General features: G+C 48.0%; 7 protein-coding genes across 7 annotated transcripts; 6 read left to right on the top strand and 1 right to left on the bottom strand.

Annotated features, from left to right (window-relative positions):
- Window positions 1-326: 326 nt before the first annotated feature.
- On the top strand, window positions 327-1,209 carry EDB91DRAFT_1084691 (uncharacterized protein; the record flags this gene model as incomplete). Its single annotated transcript, XM_041315804.1, has 2 exons — window positions 327-501; window positions 551-1,209. 2 exons carry the CDS (start codon window positions 327-329, stop codon window positions 1,207-1,209), a joined length of 834 nt encoding a protein of 277 aa, XP_041173993.1.
- Window positions 1,210-3,059: 1,850 nt separating this feature from the next.
- Window positions 3,060-4,897, top strand: EDB91DRAFT_1151315 (defective in Cullin neddylation protein 1). Its single transcript, XM_041319430.1, has 8 exons — window positions 3,060-3,536; window positions 3,617-3,672; window positions 3,749-3,888; window positions 3,946-4,111; window positions 4,169-4,302; window positions 4,355-4,557; window positions 4,609-4,663; window positions 4,715-4,897. The coding sequence occupies exons 1-8, from the start codon at window positions 3,534-3,536 to the stop codon at window positions 4,792-4,794; spliced, it is 837 nt and encodes a 278-aa protein (XP_041173992.1). The 5' UTR covers window positions 3,060-3,533; the 3' UTR covers window positions 4,795-4,897.
- Window positions 4,898-5,428, bottom strand: EDB91DRAFT_1226481 (uncharacterized protein). Its single transcript, XM_041320986.1, has 2 exons — window positions 5,188-5,428; window positions 4,898-5,136 (listed from the first exon to the last, which is right to left on the bottom strand). Exons 1-2 carry the CDS (start codon window positions 5,385-5,387, stop codon window positions 5,022-5,024), a joined length of 315 nt encoding a protein of 104 aa, XP_041173991.1. The 5' UTR covers window positions 5,388-5,428; the 3' UTR covers window positions 4,898-5,021.
- Window positions 5,429-5,462: 34 nt separating this feature from the next.
- On the top strand, window positions 5,463-7,665 carry EDB91DRAFT_1151311 (DHHC palmitoyltransferase-domain-containing protein). Its single transcript, XM_041319429.1, has 8 exons — window positions 5,463-5,777; window positions 5,829-5,887; window positions 6,039-6,501; window positions 6,631-6,665; window positions 6,721-6,857; window positions 6,908-7,063; window positions 7,138-7,271; window positions 7,335-7,665. The coding sequence occupies exons 1-8, from the start codon at window positions 5,561-5,563 to the stop codon at window positions 7,442-7,444; spliced, it is 1,311 nt and encodes a 436-aa protein (XP_041173990.1). The 5' UTR covers window positions 5,463-5,560; the 3' UTR covers window positions 7,445-7,665.
- Window positions 7,666-8,479: 814 nt separating this feature from the next.
- Window positions 8,480-10,835, top strand: EDB91DRAFT_1151291 (pyridoxal phosphate-dependent transferase). Its single transcript, XM_041319428.1, has 11 exons — window positions 8,480-8,633; window positions 8,766-8,842; window positions 8,897-8,947; window positions 9,000-9,003; window positions 9,080-9,366; window positions 9,432-9,620; window positions 9,680-9,770; window positions 9,841-9,916; window positions 9,977-10,058; window positions 10,109-10,375; window positions 10,433-10,835. Exons 2-11 carry the CDS (start codon window positions 8,766-8,768, stop codon window positions 10,533-10,535), a joined length of 1,227 nt encoding a protein of 408 aa, XP_041173989.1. The 5' UTR covers window positions 8,480-8,633; the 3' UTR covers window positions 10,536-10,835.
- A 954-nt stretch (window positions 10,836-11,789) lies between these two features.
- Window positions 11,790-16,141, top strand: EDB91DRAFT_664576 (phospholipid methyltransferase-domain-containing protein). Its single transcript, XM_041328029.1, has 19 exons — window positions 11,790-12,055; window positions 12,112-12,458; window positions 12,521-12,585; window positions 12,639-12,719; window positions 12,769-12,935; window positions 12,985-13,098; window positions 13,147-13,495; window positions 13,544-13,839; window positions 13,887-13,975; window positions 14,024-14,084; window positions 14,144-14,210; window positions 14,264-14,398; window positions 14,462-14,676; window positions 14,732-14,807; window positions 14,862-15,024; window positions 15,078-15,272; window positions 15,324-15,387; window positions 15,440-16,031; window positions 16,084-16,141. Exons 1-18 carry the CDS (start codon window positions 11,905-11,907, stop codon window positions 15,754-15,756), a joined length of 2,952 nt encoding a protein of 983 aa, XP_041173988.1. The 5' UTR covers window positions 11,790-11,904; the 3' UTR covers window positions 15,757-16,031; window positions 16,084-16,141.
- On the top strand, window positions 15,978-16,918 carry EDB91DRAFT_1238719 (uncharacterized protein; the record flags this gene model as incomplete). The annotated part of the gene is made up of 5 exons (XM_041321760.1): window positions 15,978-16,031; window positions 16,084-16,377; window positions 16,400-16,601; window positions 16,665-16,744; window positions 16,838-16,918. The coding sequence occupies 5 exons, from the start codon at window positions 15,978-15,980 to the stop codon at window positions 16,916-16,918; spliced, it is 711 nt and encodes a 236-aa protein (XP_041173987.1).
- Window positions 16,919-17,459: the final 541 nt, after the last annotated feature.

The following is a 17,459-nucleotide window of genomic DNA, read 5'->3' as shown; positions in this document are numbered from 1 at the left end:
TAAAACTCAGCAAGTTGGCTGCTGCGATAACATGTGTCATTATTGAATCATCGTTTGTCGTCGTTTGTCACTTCTCGTCTATCCCTGTACGTCTCGCTTAGTTTTACCTCGTGCGATGACATCCATTCAAAAACGGTCCGGAATCAAATATCTTTCATATGGTCTTCATCATGCCAATTAGGTTCCTTCCTTCTTACTCCCCTCCTCGATCTTACTACTACAAGGTCGATCAATTACGGCCACTATATCTCTTCGCTTCGCTCACATATATATAATATCTTCCTTCTTCTTCCATTCTCCCTTCATCTCCTCGTCTATCCAACCCAATGTCTTCTTTCCATCTTCGTCCTGTTGAACATTCTCCATCCCCACCATCAAGTGCATCAACAACTACAGCAGGAGATCATAGTCCACTTCACAAATCTTCTATCATACACCCTTCCCCGTCTTCAGGCAATTCTCTAGCACCAAGGCGTCCACTATCCCCCAGTTCGCTGCGTGGTGAGATCAATTCCTACCTATTGCACAACGTCCTCTGACGTCCATCAAGATGTTAACCTCACTCAGGATGGAAATTCTACACCGAGAAAGTATCCTGCACCACCAACAGGCCACGAACTTATGGCTCTTTTCCCCCCTGCACCACCTGCAAATTTCGCAGAGATGAGACCTGGTCCTACCAGTGGATTCTTTCAACGACAGGAGCGCGCATTTTTCGCTCAAGCAGGCAGGGAGATCGTTCGAGTTCGCGTAGAGATCGATGTACCACAGCAAGAGGACCCCCATAACACTACTAAGAGTAGGGAGCCCCCATCAAGTGGCGCACCGCGCTCTTGGCCACAATTACCGCCACACCCTCAACATCATTCACCTATTGATTCCCAAATGGGTCAATATCCCCATCATCCAAAGCAACCCAGATCATCACGTGCAATGCCCTCGCCCGCCCAACCAACATCCATGTTTCCCGTGGCGCCTCACGGCCAGCCACCCCAGCCACCTCTTAATCTCCACCCATCATCACACCATGGCGGCGTCGGTTTACGTAGTCCACCTCATGATGTTCATCCTGCCCCTGGCCCAAAAGTAGAAATTCAGGCTACAGAAGATTACCGAGAAGATTCAGATGAAGCATGGCGCAGGCCAACCCCTTATGCAGATCGCCGGCGAGCAGGAAAGCATACAAAGCGCATTATTGTTCGAAATTGATGTGAGACTTATCCTTTCTAAGAAAATTCCGTTCGATCCTAATTACCTTTCAGTTTGGCCAATAAACGTCAGATGATGACGACGGTCCTACGTTCTTCGGTTGATCCGATGCTAGTTCCTATTATATGACTTGCGCCTTGACTTGACTCTTCACAATCTCAACATCGTATCACGAGTCCCACATACTTGCCATAGTGACCACATACCGAGAGGTTATACAAAGTATAACTTTCTATCACCAGCAACTGTTTCGCAAACCCACGATCTGTCTCGTTAAGAGTGTCATTGTAATTATTTTACGATCCAAATCCGGCCCTTCCCGTTGTCAAATCGACTTCCGTCATAGACTTCTTATACAGTGGGTACGCCTCGGTTTGTGATGATTGCCGGAAGTATACAATACATACACACATACATAATCAAAGCAGGTACCGGACAATGGACAGAGATCCGGAGAACACCCCAACCGTTTCACACTTGTGCCAAATATCCGACACTTCCCTCGGGGATCCGTTAGGAACAAAGCCAAGCCCATGTCCATGGCTTCTATTAATCTCGTCCGTTCATATCTGGGTTCTTGATCTGGGACTTGGCCACAATGAGATCATGGCATGCTTGCATTGGAAATGACTCTTTTATGTAACTTGAGATGGATTTGTATGCCTCACGTTCCCCGCTGTGAAATGGAGCTACTTACCAGCCACTCTCTGAAATTACATACGATACCGGTCCGTTTTCCGATCGAGCTTCATCGTTGTCGACTTGTCCAGGTCAGGCATCGCCGCTCAAGACAAATCCCAAGAGGAGTAACCAAGGATTGAAATCAAGAATATCAATTGAGAACCGCACGTGCCTGTATTATTCTCACGACGTCCTTGAGAACTTTCCCTAAGCCAAGATTGACGACCCGCTTCGAACGGGATTGTGGGGGAACTTAATCCCTTCTACCGCCCTTCATCGATTCTGTCCGTGACGATCAAACAAGGACCCGAATCAAACAGGCGAGGAGCGACATAGACCGCGTCATGATTAGTGCTTCCGAATACTTGATTCGAAAAAAGAAGCCATAGCTGCGTACAATGATCCCTGTCTCTGCCAACGCATGTCCGTCGATCGATAAAGAAGTCCCCTAAAATGGTTGGGGGAATGGAAGGATGACACAAGTCATTCCGGTATCAAATGACACTTGAACCGAACCAGCCTGTATGCGATGATGTCCAATGATTCATTTAATACTTATTTATGATCCGCCAAGTCAGATGTATACATACAATGAGATGGGTTACTGATAAGCGCTGGGAATTCGCCACGAGGCACCTAGAAAGGGAAAGAGAGAGATAAGTGACAGGGAACTACCAAGTAGGCGAGTGACAAAGAGATATCATTTCACATACGTCACCTACTAATGGAGTGAAGTAGTGAATACGGGAGATAGAAAGGGAGTCATGAGGCAGGTTTCCGTGGGCCCTGGCGGTGATGCATGCGGAGTGGACTGGACTGGAAGATATTTCCGGGGGGTGGGAATTAGTGCTACGTTAAGTTATTTGCCAGCTGGCAGGTTGGCGGGGGGGTACATGTCGAATACACGAACGCCGTCGCGATAATACAACCAACGGCGGTTGATCGAAATCTCGCCAGACCTCGATGCTGTGCAATGCGGGGAAACAAATCATGACGTTGCCATTCTAAGGGTACTTCTAGAGTTAGGAGGTAACGGAACTACCTCGATTGTAAACTTGACTGAATACGTCTCCAACCCGCGATATTAATATTAATGACGGCCACCTGACTAAATGGAAATGTGCGCAGTTGCAGGCTGATTATCATCGTTTCGCCGACCTCGAAGTTCCGGGTCCTCATTCCATTCGTCCGATCAAATGGAAGTCATCATACAAGTCCCTGATATCGAGGCGAACAAGTACGGCTGCCAGCTGTAACGGTCGAATTGGTTTGGACGCAATATGACCAAATATTTGAATGTCAGTCACTCGAGGACCGGCTTGATCGGTTAGTGGGCGTTGTTTGAGACTAGCTATAGCTAGTGGTGTACTATCTTGATGCCGTTTTACCGCAGCAGACGGACTCCAGGCTGTTTGACATTGACAAGTTTCTAAGAGTCAGAACCTGTTAGGTCAGGACAGAACCCACTTGCTTGGGTAAAAAGCAAACTCAGCGGCCCGGAAAATGCCGCTTATCTCCAACCGCGAACCACACTGATCTTTCCGAGTCCTGGATCCTCTAGTCCTGAGTGGAATACCGTACGATCGATAGTACTGCGATACGCGGAATTATTGTTCCTCCTTGTATCGATTCTCGAGTGTACAATGGTCAGTGTTCAACAATGCTGGATCAATTCAGATTACCATGATAAAGCAGTGAATCTGATATCCGTTGGCTGTACTTCTAGTCTAAAGCGTCGAAGGATACAGCCGTATCTGAATTCTGCTCGATAACTGGCGCATCGTGAGTCTTGTCCTATCCGATCCAAGGATTTTTTGGTGGCCGGGTCACCTCCCGATATTAATCTCCTCCTCCGCAGTCCAAAAGATGCCAAGCGATATCTGGACAAGCACCAGAGACGGCTCGACGCGGCAATTGATGCCTTTTTTCAAGATGGCTGCGGCAGAACAACCGTTGCTTCAACGAGCAAGTTGAATGCCCTGTTCGAGAAATACAAGGGCGAGTACTACATATGCGCAGCACTAAATCATCACTAAATATAATCGTCGTGCATAGATCCAACTGGAGACGAAATTTCAATAGACGGAACTCTTCAATTGTGTCAGGATCTCCAAGTAGATCCAGAGGATGTCGTTCTGCTCGCAGTTGCTTACGAACTGAAATCTCCGAAAGTTGGGGAGTGGAACAGGAAAGGTTGGGTAGAGGGATGGTCACGACTTGGGTCAGTGCGCCCGCATTCATCTCCGCAATTGACCTCCGACTTAATTTTACTGTGCAGCTGCGATACCATTGTCGGCATGAAAGATGCTCTAACGCGGTTGCGGGGGAAGTTGGGATCTGACTCGACCTATTTCCATAAAGTGTACGATCACACGTTCACTTTTGCTCGGACGGAGGGACAACGGAGTCTAGGTACGCATGGACATGATCGCTGAACAGCAGGGAAAGTTATTGATTATTTTAGCGATCGACACGGCAGTGGCGTTTTGGGGCTTATTGCTTCCGACAGGACTGGCAGGCGGCGCGCTAAATCATGACTTGACAGGAGAAGACGTAGATATGGATGGCGAGGGAAGTTCCGGGTGGACAGATGAGCACACGCAATGGTGGTTCCAGTTCTTGACTGAGAAGGGGGGTAAGGGCGTGAGCAAAGATACGTGGATGATGGTGAGAGGTCAAGCAAGACTATCCATGCGTTGACTGATCCATAAGCAACAGTTATTTGATTTCATCCGCTCTATCGATTCCAAATTTTTGACACATGATGTGGAGGGTGGGAAAGGTCGTTCTGTCCTTGAGCGTCAAACGCTAATGTATTTTGCAGCTGCATGGCCTTCCGCGATAGACGATTTTGTGGCGTGGGCAAGGTCAGTGGGGAAAGTCGCGACTCCAGAGGCAACATGACAGATAATTAGCGATGTGGGAGGCTGATAGTTTTTCATTCCATGTAGAGTATCATCGCTGTGTGTGCAAAGTACGCCATATATACCGATGGGAAAGACAAGAAGGTACCATTGTACCGGTGCATTGACGAGATTGCGAAACAGGCACTTGTGACTTTACAGAGAAAGGAAAAATGGCTCGTTGCAAGCAACAGTCCAGGGGACTTTAGAATTTATTGCCATGGCCCATCACGTAAACTTCTCTCTTGACAGTAAGGATGGGAGGAAATTTGTGTGTTTAATCATTGAAAACCTTGGTGAGGCAGGCGTTATAACAACGGCCGCCATAAGCTTTGGAGCATCCCTGGTGTCGAGTTTGTTACTGACAAAAATAAATTATATACACGCGACTGACTCTATAGAGATGCGTATGACGATGTCTGATCCACTCTCAGCGATCCATAGGATATCGAGATACGTGCCGGATGCTGTGATGCCAAACGTCTCCGTCAAACCATCTTGCATCGATTTTCTTAGTTTCAGAGCATCTGCACAATGTGGACTGATAGAAAAATGGATATAGGAATGTTTTTTCAAGGATGGATGGCGCGTCATGATGTTGGGATGAAGACAAGCTACGCACGTAATTCAGGTACAGTACCATGTTGAAACTATCGATTACGTCATCCTGCCTTCTGCTTTCCGACCGTCAACTTGAAAATCCTTGGGGCTACATCCAAGCCCCTCGGATATTTTTTTTCTGTCCACCGGTTCATCAATTCTTTTCCATGCCAAGCTCGAACAGGACATGTTGTGGTTTCGTTGAAGAAGCACGCTTGCGAGCACACGACCGCCGTTACAAACCACAGCCGTGGATCGTTCTCAAGTTCGCCGTTGGGCTGACGTTGGCGCTGATTGCATATACAACCTATGTTTATGTTGGTATATTCTGTAGGGATATGATTGTAAAGAATCAGAGTGCATTGGGAAGTCAAGCTCTCGGCAGTATGTACATCCTCGTCTTTCCATGCCATCAGTGCTGAGTAGATGTTTTAGTCGTGTTTCTAGTCATATTCTCCATCCTTCTCTTGCTTGTTTTATGGTCATACATATCGGTTAGTTGGCAGATCTCAATGATACTGGCTTCATTAAATATTTTCGCCTCCTCAGGTCATAACCACATCACCAGGGTATGCAACAGACGTATGTAGTATTCAGTCCTTCGTTATCACGTTCACCACCAATCGCTTCTTCTCAAGCTTGTAGCAAAGACCTGAGCGGCCGGGATATCAGCTAGCGCCTGAGCAACAGTCCGCTACTTTCGATGACACCCGTGGAATGTCTTACGAACTTCTGTCTCCTACGATCGACCCATCTCATCACCCCTCGGCTTTACCAACTTCAGCAAATATTGTGACTGTGACGCCCCCGGCTGTTCCAGCAGCGGCTAAGGTTTATCAGTCGGCTCATCATCATCAGAATACACATGTCCCTGGTGAAGCACACATCACGAACGTACCCGCTAATCCTGAAACCATGTGTGTCCCGGACCCTGCAGCACCCTCATCCCACGCGAACTCCCATGAATCTAGCTCAGATCCGCCTGAACCGATGTTCCCGCGACGACCATCGACGACACCTGTTCTTCTCCCCGAGATTCGTTACTGCAGCAAAGACAGAATCATCAAACCTCCACGTACACATCATTGTCGAGCTTGTGGCACTGTAAGTGGAATCCTTTGACGACGATGTTACTCTCACGTTTTACGTGGATAGTGTGTTTTAAAGTATGACCATCACTGCCCATGTCAGTAAGATCTATTCTTTGTGTTCCATATCTAAATATATTGGAACTCAGGGGTCGGACATTGCGTCGGTGCTTTCAATCACAAGGTAATACTTGACAGGGCTGTCCGGATCCAGTCGTTCACTAATATATTTTTCGGAGTTTTTCGTTAATTTTGTGCAATGGGCGACGATACTTTCTTTCTGGATGTTCGCGACGATTTTAGGTCTCACCATCAAGTCACAGTCTAAATCCCCGGCTCCCGGCATCAACCCACAACACATCGTTGTAGTGGCCCTGTCTGTTGCTGTCGAATGTTGTCGACATTCTTACTGATACCTTTTCGCAGATCGGCTTTCTTCGGCATCTTCTGTTGCCTTATGTTCCTGACACATGTGCATCTAATTATGTTGAACCAAACGACTGTGGAATCCCTTGGATTTAGAAACATGAAGGAGCGTGAGCAAGACAATCTGGCGCGCATGCACCGATGTTACGACTTTGGGTGCGTGATTGATCCGTGTCCGGGTTATCGTTTTGCGCAATCGCACGTGATTGCTCACTCATCTGAATATTCAGAGCTAAGCGACGAACGCGGCAACGCTGGGATAAGGAATGGGGCAGAATTGACAAGGAAGGTAACCTCTGGTGGCTGGGAAGTAACAGAGCAAACTGGGAAAGTGTAATGGGCAAGAACGTGTGGTGGTGGTTCTGTGAGTTTTATCATATCATATGATGTTTTATTCTCCGTCACTGACAAGCGGCATGGTTTTCAGTGCCTGTGGGACATGGACTCGAGGATGGGCTGCACTATCCCCCTAACCCACGATTTGACAAGCAAGGGAGATTGATGAGAAGGAGAGAGTGGCCTTCTGACTTACGATGATATACAACCATTTTTTCTGCAGGAATCTACGCACACGCATACTTACTACATGTTATGATATATCACAGCCACAGACTTACTCTACGTTGGTTCGTCCCTTAGACATACAAGTTTCTGGATTTTTTTGTACGATACATATGTAACCCTCTCCATCATCAATGAGTTCTCCCATTGCATCTCAATATGACGTTGATTGACGAGAGCAGGAGAGCACGTACAACATTAGTCATGACTCTTCGTCAAGGCTTGTTAGCGACAACATTTTGGTACTGAGAATTGCAGCACGAAGAGAGGAAGCTCCTAGTCTGGAAAATGAATAGCCGATCACGGTCGAACTAGCCCGCACACAGAGAATCTCCAGAGGAGTTTCTCTACCACCCAAGCTCAGTTAGTCCACGGTGATTCTATCAATGACCGAGAATGCAACGTGTGCCATGACCCAAACTCATGGGTTGTTTCAAGAGGGAATTGGATGGCGCATACCGGAACTTTGTAAGTCTAAAAGGCGAAAAAGTCTTGCAACTATGAATACTCGGTAATTTGAAGAACACCCGGTTTCCGTCAAGCTTCCGTAGTTGATTTCATCTCTGGATGGAGCCTCGCATCATACTTGCAACTCGTAGCCTCATATCATTGCTGCCGGTGATGGAGTCCTACCAAGTGGGGAAAATATCCGAGGGTTATTGACAAAGTCTAAACGGCACTTTGTCAATTCATAATCATTAATGTTATGTAAATGAGTTGGTTTAGCAACGTTGAGGCCCTCGGCATCTGGCAGTGCCTCTCCGACTTGGATGAGGCGCTACCGACGGGCATGGAGTATATGCCAGGAGCAACGTTTCGCTGGGACGTGACTCAGGAGCGATAACATCATAGGGACCGACCGGGGTCCTCTCGGGCGGACCAAGACGGTCAAATCACAGTACTCACGCGAGCTCCTTCGTTACTTTCACGCATCCCACTGTTGGTGCTCTGGTCAAGTTTTCTTCTCCCAAGCACGTACTTAAGCCCTCTTAACTCTCGCAATGTCTCCAGCTCTCAACTCGAATAACGGGCACGTTGACCAAGTGACGGTTCACAAAATCGTGAAACAGCATAATGGCAATGGCGTCCATACCACCAGCAACGCAGATGACCAGCTGACTTCAGCGATGGTCATCAATCTGGAGCATGAATATGGTGCTCACAAGTAAGTCCCCTGATTCCTTGGCGAACGATTACCTTCCTCGACAGTCGAGAGATCTCGTCAAAATCACATTAACATTACCTCGGTCCGAGCCGAAGTTGATGGTTCATCTCTTCGTTGGTTCAAGAGCCACGAATGCATACTGATGAGACGCTTAATTCTTATAGTTATCATCCTCTGCCAATAGTATTTGATTCCGCACAAGGGGCAAAGTGAGGGAATTCTGCCATTTGGATTAGGTGTTTTTAGCTAATTGATGACTCCAGGGTATGGGATCCGGAAGGCAATGAGTACATTGATATGTTGTCTGCATACTCGTAGGCGTTTCGCTGCAATTTAATGTGCCTTTTGATTAACTCACCTTATTAGGGCGGTTAATCAGGTTTGTCACTCGCAAAAGACGACGCATGGGTGGGGATGGGCTGACTGGCATGCGGTCAAATTTTTAGGGTCATTGTCATCCAAAGATAGTCGCTACTCTAGTAGAGCAAGCCCAGAAACTCACTCTGTCATCTCGTGCCTTCTACAATTCTGTCTTTGGGAGGTTCGCACAGCAGATTACACAGATGTTCTCATATGAAAGTGTTCTCCCGATGAATACCGGTGCCGAGGCGGTCGAGACTGCTGTCAAGCTTTCTAGGAAGTGGGCATACCTAAAGAAGGGTGTACCGAATGGAAAAGCTATTGTGCTTAGCGTTGAAGGGAATTTCCACGGAAGAACTCTGGGGATCATTAGGTATGTGTGACTCTTAAGGCCTTAGGTCCGTTCTGGAGCCAATCTATTCATAATTCGCGGTCCAGTATGAGCACTGATCCGGAGAGCCGTGGGGGCTTCGGCCCCTACCTCGAGGGTGTTGGGCCAACTTACCAGGATAATGATGAAGTCCGTCTCATCCGCTACGGAGAGATATCGGATCTCGAACGTGCTTTCGAACTTCATGGAAGACACGTGGCAGCATTCTTGGTGGAGCCAATTCAAGGGGAGGCAGGGTGTGTTTTTCTAGCGAGTTCACTCTGAAGATGTACCTTGATCACTGATTTGCGTCTAGAATTGTTGTGCCACCCAGCGGTTATCTTGCAAAAGTTCGAGAACTCTGTACCAAGCACAATGTTCTTCTTATCTGCGATGAAATCCAGACGGTACGTTTCCTCATAAGCTTCATGAGAGCAGCAATATGCTCATTGATACTTTAGGGATTGTGCAGGACAGGGCAAGATGCTGTGCTGCGAACATGACGGCATTCGGCCGGATATGATCTTGCTTGGGAAGGCACTGTCAGGTGGAGGTGAGTTGGTCTTGGTTTTGTGCCTAATGGTTTCCCACATACCACGCGACTGCTCCACAGTGTACCCCGTCTCGGCAGTTCTCGCGGACCGCGAGGTCATGGACTGTATTAAGCCTGGAGAACATGGCAGTACATACGGCGGGTGCGTCATCCCGATGGTTTCTTCGGAAACCTATTTACGTCGTTATTTAGGAACCCATTGGGGTGTGCGGTCGCTATGACATCCCTGCGCGTCCTCGTAGATGAGAAGCTCGCAGATCGTGCACGGGATCTCGGTGAAATATTCCGCGCGGGAATTCTGGCGTTGAAATCTCCATTGGTACAGGAAGTTCGAGGGAGAGGCCTTCTCAATGCGGTGGTAATTGACGAGGACAAGAGCTCCAAGGGCCGCACCGCATGGCAATTCTGCTTGCTTCTGAAGAGCCGAGGCGTTCTTGCGAAACCGACTCATGTCAATATGTATGTGACTTGATTTTTTTTTATTTCAATCTGCTATAACTGTCTTCTGCGGTACAGCGTCCGTTTTGCCCCTCCGTTGGTGATACTCGAGGAGGACCTCCGAAAGGCCATCGAGATAATTGGACAATGTCTTTTTGACCTTGACCAGGTGAGTGTCTAACAGGGAGTTGTGAACTCGCTTTGAAACTGCCTTGATTTCTAGCTCGACGACATCCCAGGAGAAGTTGAGAGTGAGAAGGGTTTCAGAAACACTGTCGACTGATCGATGATGCGATGTTGTCTGTATGACTTTCATGTATGTTGCGTACGTAGGTTTTCCTTGCAAGTTTCTTGTTTTGGTTGCTCTAAGAAAATCGCGCGCGAACCCTCCGAACCAGTCAGGTTGTACATAGAACCCCCATCATATGATTCCTATCACAGTGATGAACGTAAGAGGTGGGAGGGCGAAGGGCCTACCTGAGGTACGTGATCTGAGCGAAAACGTGGACGTGCAGCTCAGGATCCCCAAACGGATCCAGGTGGAAGACAGCCGTTCCTTCTTCAAGAGGTGACTCAAATCACGGTGAGACGATTTGCGCCAGGTAAGTCGTGGTGATGTGCCAGGGCGCACCAGTGGCGGGGGAGCCACTGACGTGCGATTATCGAGGATCTACCGAGTTCTGTATGTCGGCGTCTCAATCAATGTCCGTGGCAACCAGCATGCTTGTCCACACCACCATGCAGGGCGGCGCTGGCCCAGCTCGTGCCCGAAATACGTATGGCTAGAATGGATTCGCTGTCAGATATGTAAAGAAAAATGCACTCGCCTCTATTAGATCGGATCATGATGCATCATGGTCCATCCGTGACATTGACAGTTGCAGCCTGTTAAAGTCTTTCATAGGACGCCGGGGGGGATTGCTTCTTGATCATGCATACACGCAGGCCCATCGCAGGGACCTGCTAGAAATCGATTGCAAAGGTAGTAGGTAGTACACATAGATAAAATACAAAAATATGAGGCACCTCGTAGGGTCAACTTCTATGCAAACCAGAAGTCGACCGAAAAAAATGCCAGTGGTCTGATAAGACACATTCATCTTCCCTAACATTAGCAACTCGACGCCCGATAGGAAGGTTCGAGCATCGAGTGAATAAAAAGGGATACGTTCTAAATGATTATGACCTGCAAAATTTTTCATTGGGCCATCATGCATCATGATGGTGTGATGCTCGGATGCAGAAAGTAGGCTAAGAATGGCCATTTTGCTGGGTTTATTAGGACTCATGAAAGGCTTGGAGCTCAGTATACAGAGCATCGCGAGAGATCGCGAGGTTTAAAATGTTGCAGTGGTGTCGACGACGGAGGAAGAAACTCAGAAAGCGCAATTTTTTTGTGATCGCGTAAGACGATGTCATGTGTTTTTCTAAGGGACACGTTAACTTCGCTAAGGAATAACTTACATAAATTGTAGTACATATAAGAGTAATTGAGGTTTGCGAGGAAGCCTCATCAGCTTGCCTTCTCGTCGTTTAGTGGAATCCTTGAGATGGCCCTCTCGAGTCCCCAAGGGCTCCGCCAACGAAAGTTTCCTGACGAGGTGTTGGGAAATTCAGCAGCCCAAGATGTGTACGGGCAGCCAGAGAAGACACCTGAAGCACGGGAGGAAGTGGTTTGGGGACAAACGCCAGGCGGCGAAGGTGAGTGTTGGTGGGAAAGCTTTCTTAGGTTTGCGCCTGACAAAGTACATTCCCAGTCTTTCGGGTACCAACTACGCACGATGTGCTAACCGGGCTTTTCCATCCACGCTACCCAAAGAGTCACCTGGATATCCTCAATCTGTCATTGCTCGGATTACAGCTAGTTCTGTTCTACGCATTGCCACGTCCTGTAGCCAAGGTTTTCTTTCTTTTCTATTTTGCATTCTGGAGGGCAGCCTATGATGCTGGGTTGGGTTGGGTCCTCACTAAACAGAGTAAGAGAAAGTGGATGGTTCGCGAAATCCAACGCCTTGGATGGCTCGATGAGAAGCGTAACCCGGCAGCTAGAAATTGGATTCGTGCCCAGTTACAGGGGAAAATGGGCAAGGACTATTCATTTGATGTGAGCTTGCTGATACCAGCCAACTGCAATACATCCCTAATGATTATGTTTTAATCGACCAGGAGCTTCCATTGGAATACAACACCTGGCTATTGTTTAGACAGTTTGTAGACACAATTCTTCTCAAGTGAGCTCTGTCAAGTGTATTAGTGTTCGGTGACTGACACGACTGCTTATCAGTGACTTCTTAGCATACTGTATGTTTGCCTTTGCGTGCTTCAGGGTTCCTGAAGGGCTCTCTTTTCCCGTCCACGCCATGAGGTAAGTATTCCTCCTCGAATCGCCTAATATCCTACTTATCTCCGTGTAGATGGATCGGTGGCGTTGCATTGATAGTATTCAACCTTTGGGTAAAAACCGAGGCGCACAACGTTGTCAAGGATTATGGTTGGTACTGGGGCGATGTATTTTTCCAGCGCGGCGCGCTTGTGTTTGACGGCGTTTTCGAATTGGCTCCTCACCCAATGTACTCCGTTGGTAAGTTGTTGCTTGTTCTTGTTAACAATTGTAAATCGACGAGAGTCAGGTTATGCTGGATACTACGGTCTTTCCTTGATGGTCGGGAGCTATGCTGTCCTTTATGTCAGCTTGGCAGCCCATGCAGCTCAATTCGCATTCCTGGTCTTTTTCGAGAACCCTCGTAGGTGATATCCAACCTTATGACTTACTGTTTCCTGATGTGTGGTAGACATCGAACGGATGTATGGCAAACGCAAGCCTATCGCACTGCGTAAGCCTCTATTTGTATCTGAAGGCAAGAAGACTCGCGCACAGAAAGTGAACGATCCCTTCCCACTCCCATCATCTGTCGAGGACAATGCAGACCAGTTGTCCACGCCTACTGCCACTGAAGGAGAGAGTGCCACAGATACTGAGCTTGAGACGGAGTGCGAAGGCGAGATTACCCCGAAAGACAAGAAACGCGAACCGGGCATCCGCAACCCCATAATTTTGGAGAGTACTATCTCTCAACATGATTTGCATCACAAGTATTTCAGGCGAGACGTGGTCGTTCTTCACAACATTGATCTACTCCGGTAAGTGTACGCCTTGGTGGGTGGATACTTATTTTAACCCCTTTTCAGTTCTTCAGATGCCATGCTTGTGTTGCTATTGGTCTATGTCATTCTAGGATCGTCCCTGCCCACACTATCGTATCATGCAACACTCACGTTACACTTCGCACACGCTTGCGCTTGGTGCATCTTCCATAGCTTTGGTCTTGGTCTTCTCCTTCGTGCCCAGAGCAAATCAAAGTTCCTCGTCCGACACTTCTTAAAGCACTACCACTATCCGTCTGGTGATCATGGTGATGGTGCAGTACAGGAAGCGTTTACCAACTGGAAGTCTTTGTACAATATTAGCTTGTGCATGTCATATAGTACGTACTTGAGGGTTAAGTGTGACGAGTGGCTAATGGCGTGCCAGCTTCACTGACGATTTTGGCGTGGAAATCGTATACAGCGCCCGTTGCCTGGTTTGAGGGCGACGCCCTTCTCTGTCATACGTTAGGAGCAGTGCGTTTCTCTGCTTATTCTCTTTCACGCGCTCAAATTTGCTTTCAGCTTCTGATCGCGCTCCATGGGTGGGCGGCTATGGAGTCCTTCGAAGTATTGGGTGTTTTCGGTATGTCCCTTGTCACTGTTCTTGTTTATCATATGTATTGAAGCAATTTTGAATGCAAGGTTGGTTCTACGGTGACTTTTTCATGGAGGACTTCCCAGCGCATCTGGAGTACACTGGTATCTTCCGGTATGACGAAGAGATGCCTCCCATCCAATAACTATTCATTGCATTTTTGCTAGGTATCTTAATAACCCTGAACTTATGAGTGGTGCCTCCTTCCTGGGCCTTGCCCTAATCAGTGGCAGCAAGCTTGTTGGTGTCCTTGCAGTTGTTAGGTTTGTGTCCCACTGGTGGTTCCTCCAGATCGTTGAAAAGTGAGTGCCGATTGAAATAACAACGTTCCGCAGTAAAGCTGACTATCAGTCACGTTACCACAGCCCGCACATGCGGAAATTATACGGCGACAGTCTCCGCAAGGATGCTGGCTTTGTCAAAGTTATCAAAAGTGTCGCTAGCAAGAATGCTCGGCTTTTAGAGTCGCGCGCGGGTCGGCATGCACCCGAGATCAGGAGGGTTGCGAAAGAAGTCAAAGGCACTTTCGACAAGGTTTTTGAAGAAACTGCTGATGTAGTAGAAGAGTTCCTCGCGAAATGTAAGTGCGAGAAATTTGCGCGTCGTGTCACACGGCACTTATGATTCCGTTTCAGCGAAGCCCAAGATATCGGAAGTGATGCAGGAGACAAAGGTTCTTCTCCAACAGTCACGGGAGAGACTGGTTATCACGTCAGTAGGAAGTTCTCGGAACGTTGTCCATCCTCTAACATTCTGTGGTTACAGCCGCGTCGCCCATGACCTGTCATCGTATGACACGGCGAAATTCAAGATCTCGATTGCCCCTAGTCAGTCTGGCGACAAGCGCTTCCATTTAGGCGAGACTATAAAGGTCAACTGGCAAGCTCCTGTCAGGCACTCCCGTCGTGACTGGATTGGATTATACAGAGTAAGTGACCTTTTATCTTCCATTACGAGCTCACTTATCATGAATTTACATAGGTCGGTGCCAACAAGTCTACATTGGTAACGAAGACGTCGTCTTTTGGGATGTGGGTTCCCGTTCACGACGAAGAATGGAATGAGGATGTACCTCTCGATGACACTAGTCGCCTCACCACTCGGGGAAAGGAGCCAGAGCTTGGTTCCGTCTCTTTTGAAAGTTCCACGCTGCCATGGACCGTTGGTCTATACGAGGTAACGGTCTGAACATTTTCATTATGCCACATCAACTGACATTGAACAAAGGTCCGTTACCATCACGATGGCAAGTATAATGTGTTAAGTCTTGACGGCCCGTGTGAGGTGTACGGTATGTGTCCCATAATCGGCTAAATGCGTTCTTGTATCTGAACAATTTGCAGTGAGTAAACCGATGTCGCTCGATCTCACCTCCGTTCGGGAGTGCTTGGCTCGCATTGTACCTCTCTGCCTAGACTCTGATCCCGATCTAATCCCCCTCTCTTGCGGGGGCATCCAGGAACCTGCCGACGCAGGCTCTGCAGCAGCTCGTGATGCGGACGATTTCAGCTTCTGGTCTGAGCGGCAAGCCAAACGTATATGTAACGCCATCGAGCAGGCATTCGAGGTTGAATATGCGCCGGAAGTGGTGATGGGCGATGCTAATTTGACTGCGCTTGCCAATCGGATATTGGTCTCAAAGCAAATGCTGGTTCTGTAGCTCTTGATTCATGACATTTTCTCATTTTATACCAATCTCGCAATCTCTTTCATGGAGTACATTACGATTATGCATACCAGTTTGTCTTTCGTTACGTAACGACCGGTTTCTTGATGACTGGACTGAGTACTGATCAACGACTGATTGCTACCTTTGCCAACCCTCCTCACCCTTTCCACCAATTCTGTCAGAAACCCCCGCTGTCCTTAGCTTGTATTGCCATGGCAAGGAAGACGGATTATTATCTCTCCCAGTGTGCTAGTGCTGCTAGCAAGGCAAGTTCACCAGCTCACAAGTTTTACCGAAGATCTCAAATCTTTTCTACAGTCATCCATGACATACCATCTCGGCGCAGTACTCGTAAAGGGGGGCAAAGTCATATCCACGGGTTACAATCATCATCGCACGCATTATGACGGAAACGACATCCTGAAGTACGGTCATCGCAAGCCCGCCTCCATGCACGCGGAAATGCATGCCATTTTCAGCTTGACTGGCATGTCTCCTTCATTCAAGCAGCAAGTTCAACTCTCGCTGCGACGTACCGCAGCAGCTAAAAGGAGACCGCCGTTTGAAACATGCTCCAAACAAGCTAGACTCAACGCACTCACACAGCAGCGTGTTTTATGAGACTCAAGCACAGTCTTCGCTGCGCGCAACCCTTCGGAGCCCTGACTCTTGTTGTGCGATTGATGGCGAATCGTCCCCGCCTTGTGACATGCTGTTTGCAGAGCCACCGAGAGGGTGGGATGCACGCCGCAGGGACTCGAGGGTAAATGGTGCGGATATTTACGTTGCGCGCGTCATCAAAAACGGCTTGGGGTCAGCAAAACCTTGTTGGCGATGTATTCACTGGTGCTGGTTGTTTGGTGTGAAGAGGATATTTCATTGGAATCCTGCCATCGGAGATTTTGAAGTGTTGAAGGTGAATGAAGGTTACAAAGATTACTACGAGACGCACACCGATGTGCGACTTTTTGGTGGTTTGGTGAGTCCTATGTTATCTCTTGGATACGGCTGTTAACTGGTTCGATAGAAACTGCTGAATGAATAATGGAGTTGTTTTCTTTCATACGCCCAGTATACTCAAACCTTAAGCTCCTACAACCCTTACTACAACTGCTCGCCGTATCGCTTCTTTGCTTTGGACACTGCGATTTAGTAATCTAGGGAAGCACAAGCTATGCACGAAATCCAGCCCGAACGACCATAATGACCTCTGCGGTTTACTGGATGAACTACACCCACTCATGTGAAATCTTTGATCCCTTAACCTTCGACTAACTCGCGTACGCTGGGAACATTATCCATTGACGTAATGTGTTCACGGCTGTCGTGAGGATTGCCAAGCACAAACGACGAGAAAGGGCAGACGAAACCTAAAATGCGAAACCTCATCACGCGCGCGGATCACCCAGACGAAGGCGCCCAACGAACATTTTCCCATTGCAGTAATTTTCAGGACGTAGGTGACCAGACTACTGAGTCGAGCCCGCTCCGTTTCTAACTTGTTGTGGTAGGCTTAAAAATGGTTTTGAAAGATGTGGCGAGAGCATTTATAGAGTACATCTACAACGACGTCCCCGCGCACCTGTTGGACGTTTCGCAGATGACAATTCTCAATCACAGTGCTCTCTGGGATATGCATTTGCCACACATGGAAGCTATAACGGAGGATATGATCCAACGAGTTAGGGGTTCCA

The sequence above is a fragment of the Suillus paluster genome, assembly GCF_016628075.1.
Source record: "Suillus paluster strain FC165 chromosome Unknown EDB91scaffold_57, whole genome shotgun sequence".
Taxonomy (NCBI): Eukaryota; Fungi; Basidiomycota; class Agaricomycetes; order Boletales; family Suillaceae; genus Suillus; species Suillus paluster.
This window is presented reverse-complemented; position numbering and strand designations above follow the sequence as displayed.

Excerpts from the sequence above, each read along its gene's own strand:
- EDB91DRAFT_1151315 (XM_041319430.1), top strand. Across the intron at positions 3,673-3,748 it reads TGCTCGATAACTGGCGCATC|TCCAAAAGATGCCAAGCGAT; the intron begins GTGAGTCTTGTC and ends CCTCCTCCGCAG. Across the intron at positions 3,889-3,945 it reads CCTGTTCGAGAAATACAAGG|ATCCAACTGGAGACGAAATT; the intron begins GCGAGTACTACA and ends CGTCGTGCATAG.
- EDB91DRAFT_1151311 (XM_041319429.1), top strand. The coding sequence starts at position 5,561 with ATGCCAAGCTCGAACAGGACATGTTGTGGTTTCGTTGAAGAAGCACGC. Across the intron at positions 5,778-5,828 it reads GGGAAGTCAAGCTCTCGGCA|TCGTGTTTCTAGTCATATTC; the intron begins GTATGTACATCC and ends TAGATGTTTTAG. Across the intron at positions 6,666-6,720 it reads TCGGTGCTTTCAATCACAAG|TTTTTCGTTAATTTTGTGCA; the intron begins GTAATACTTGAC and ends TATTTTTCGGAG.
- EDB91DRAFT_1226481 (XM_041320986.1), bottom strand. The coding sequence starts at position 5,387 with ATGACGCGCCATCCATCCTTGAAAAAACATTCCTATATCCATTTTTCT. Across the intron at positions 5,137-5,187 it reads GTCATACGCATCTCTATAGA|GGATGCTCCAAAGCTTATGG; the intron begins GTCAGTCGCGTG and ends ACTCGACACCAG.
- EDB91DRAFT_1151291 (XM_041319428.1), top strand. The coding sequence starts at position 8,766 with ATGCATACTGATGAGACGCTTAATTCTTATAGTTATCATCCTCTGCCA. Across the intron at positions 8,843-8,896 it reads GATTCCGCACAAGGGGCAAA|GGTATGGGATCCGGAAGGCA; the intron begins GTGAGGGAATTC and ends TGATGACTCCAG. Across the intron at positions 9,917-9,976 it reads GAAGGCACTGTCAGGTGGAG|TGTACCCCGTCTCGGCAGTT; the intron begins GTGAGTTGGTCT and ends ACTGCTCCACAG.
- EDB91DRAFT_664576 (XM_041328029.1), top strand. The coding sequence starts at position 11,905 with ATGGCCCTCTCGAGTCCCCAAGGGCTCCGCCAACGAAAGTTTCCTGAC. Across the intron at positions 12,056-12,111 it reads ACAAACGCCAGGCGGCGAAG|TCTTTCGGGTACCAACTACG; the intron begins GTGAGTGTTGGT and ends GTACATTCCCAG. Across the intron at positions 14,085-14,143 it reads CGAAGTATTGGGTGTTTTCG|GTTGGTTCTACGGTGACTTT; the intron begins GTATGTCCCTTG and ends TTTGAATGCAAG.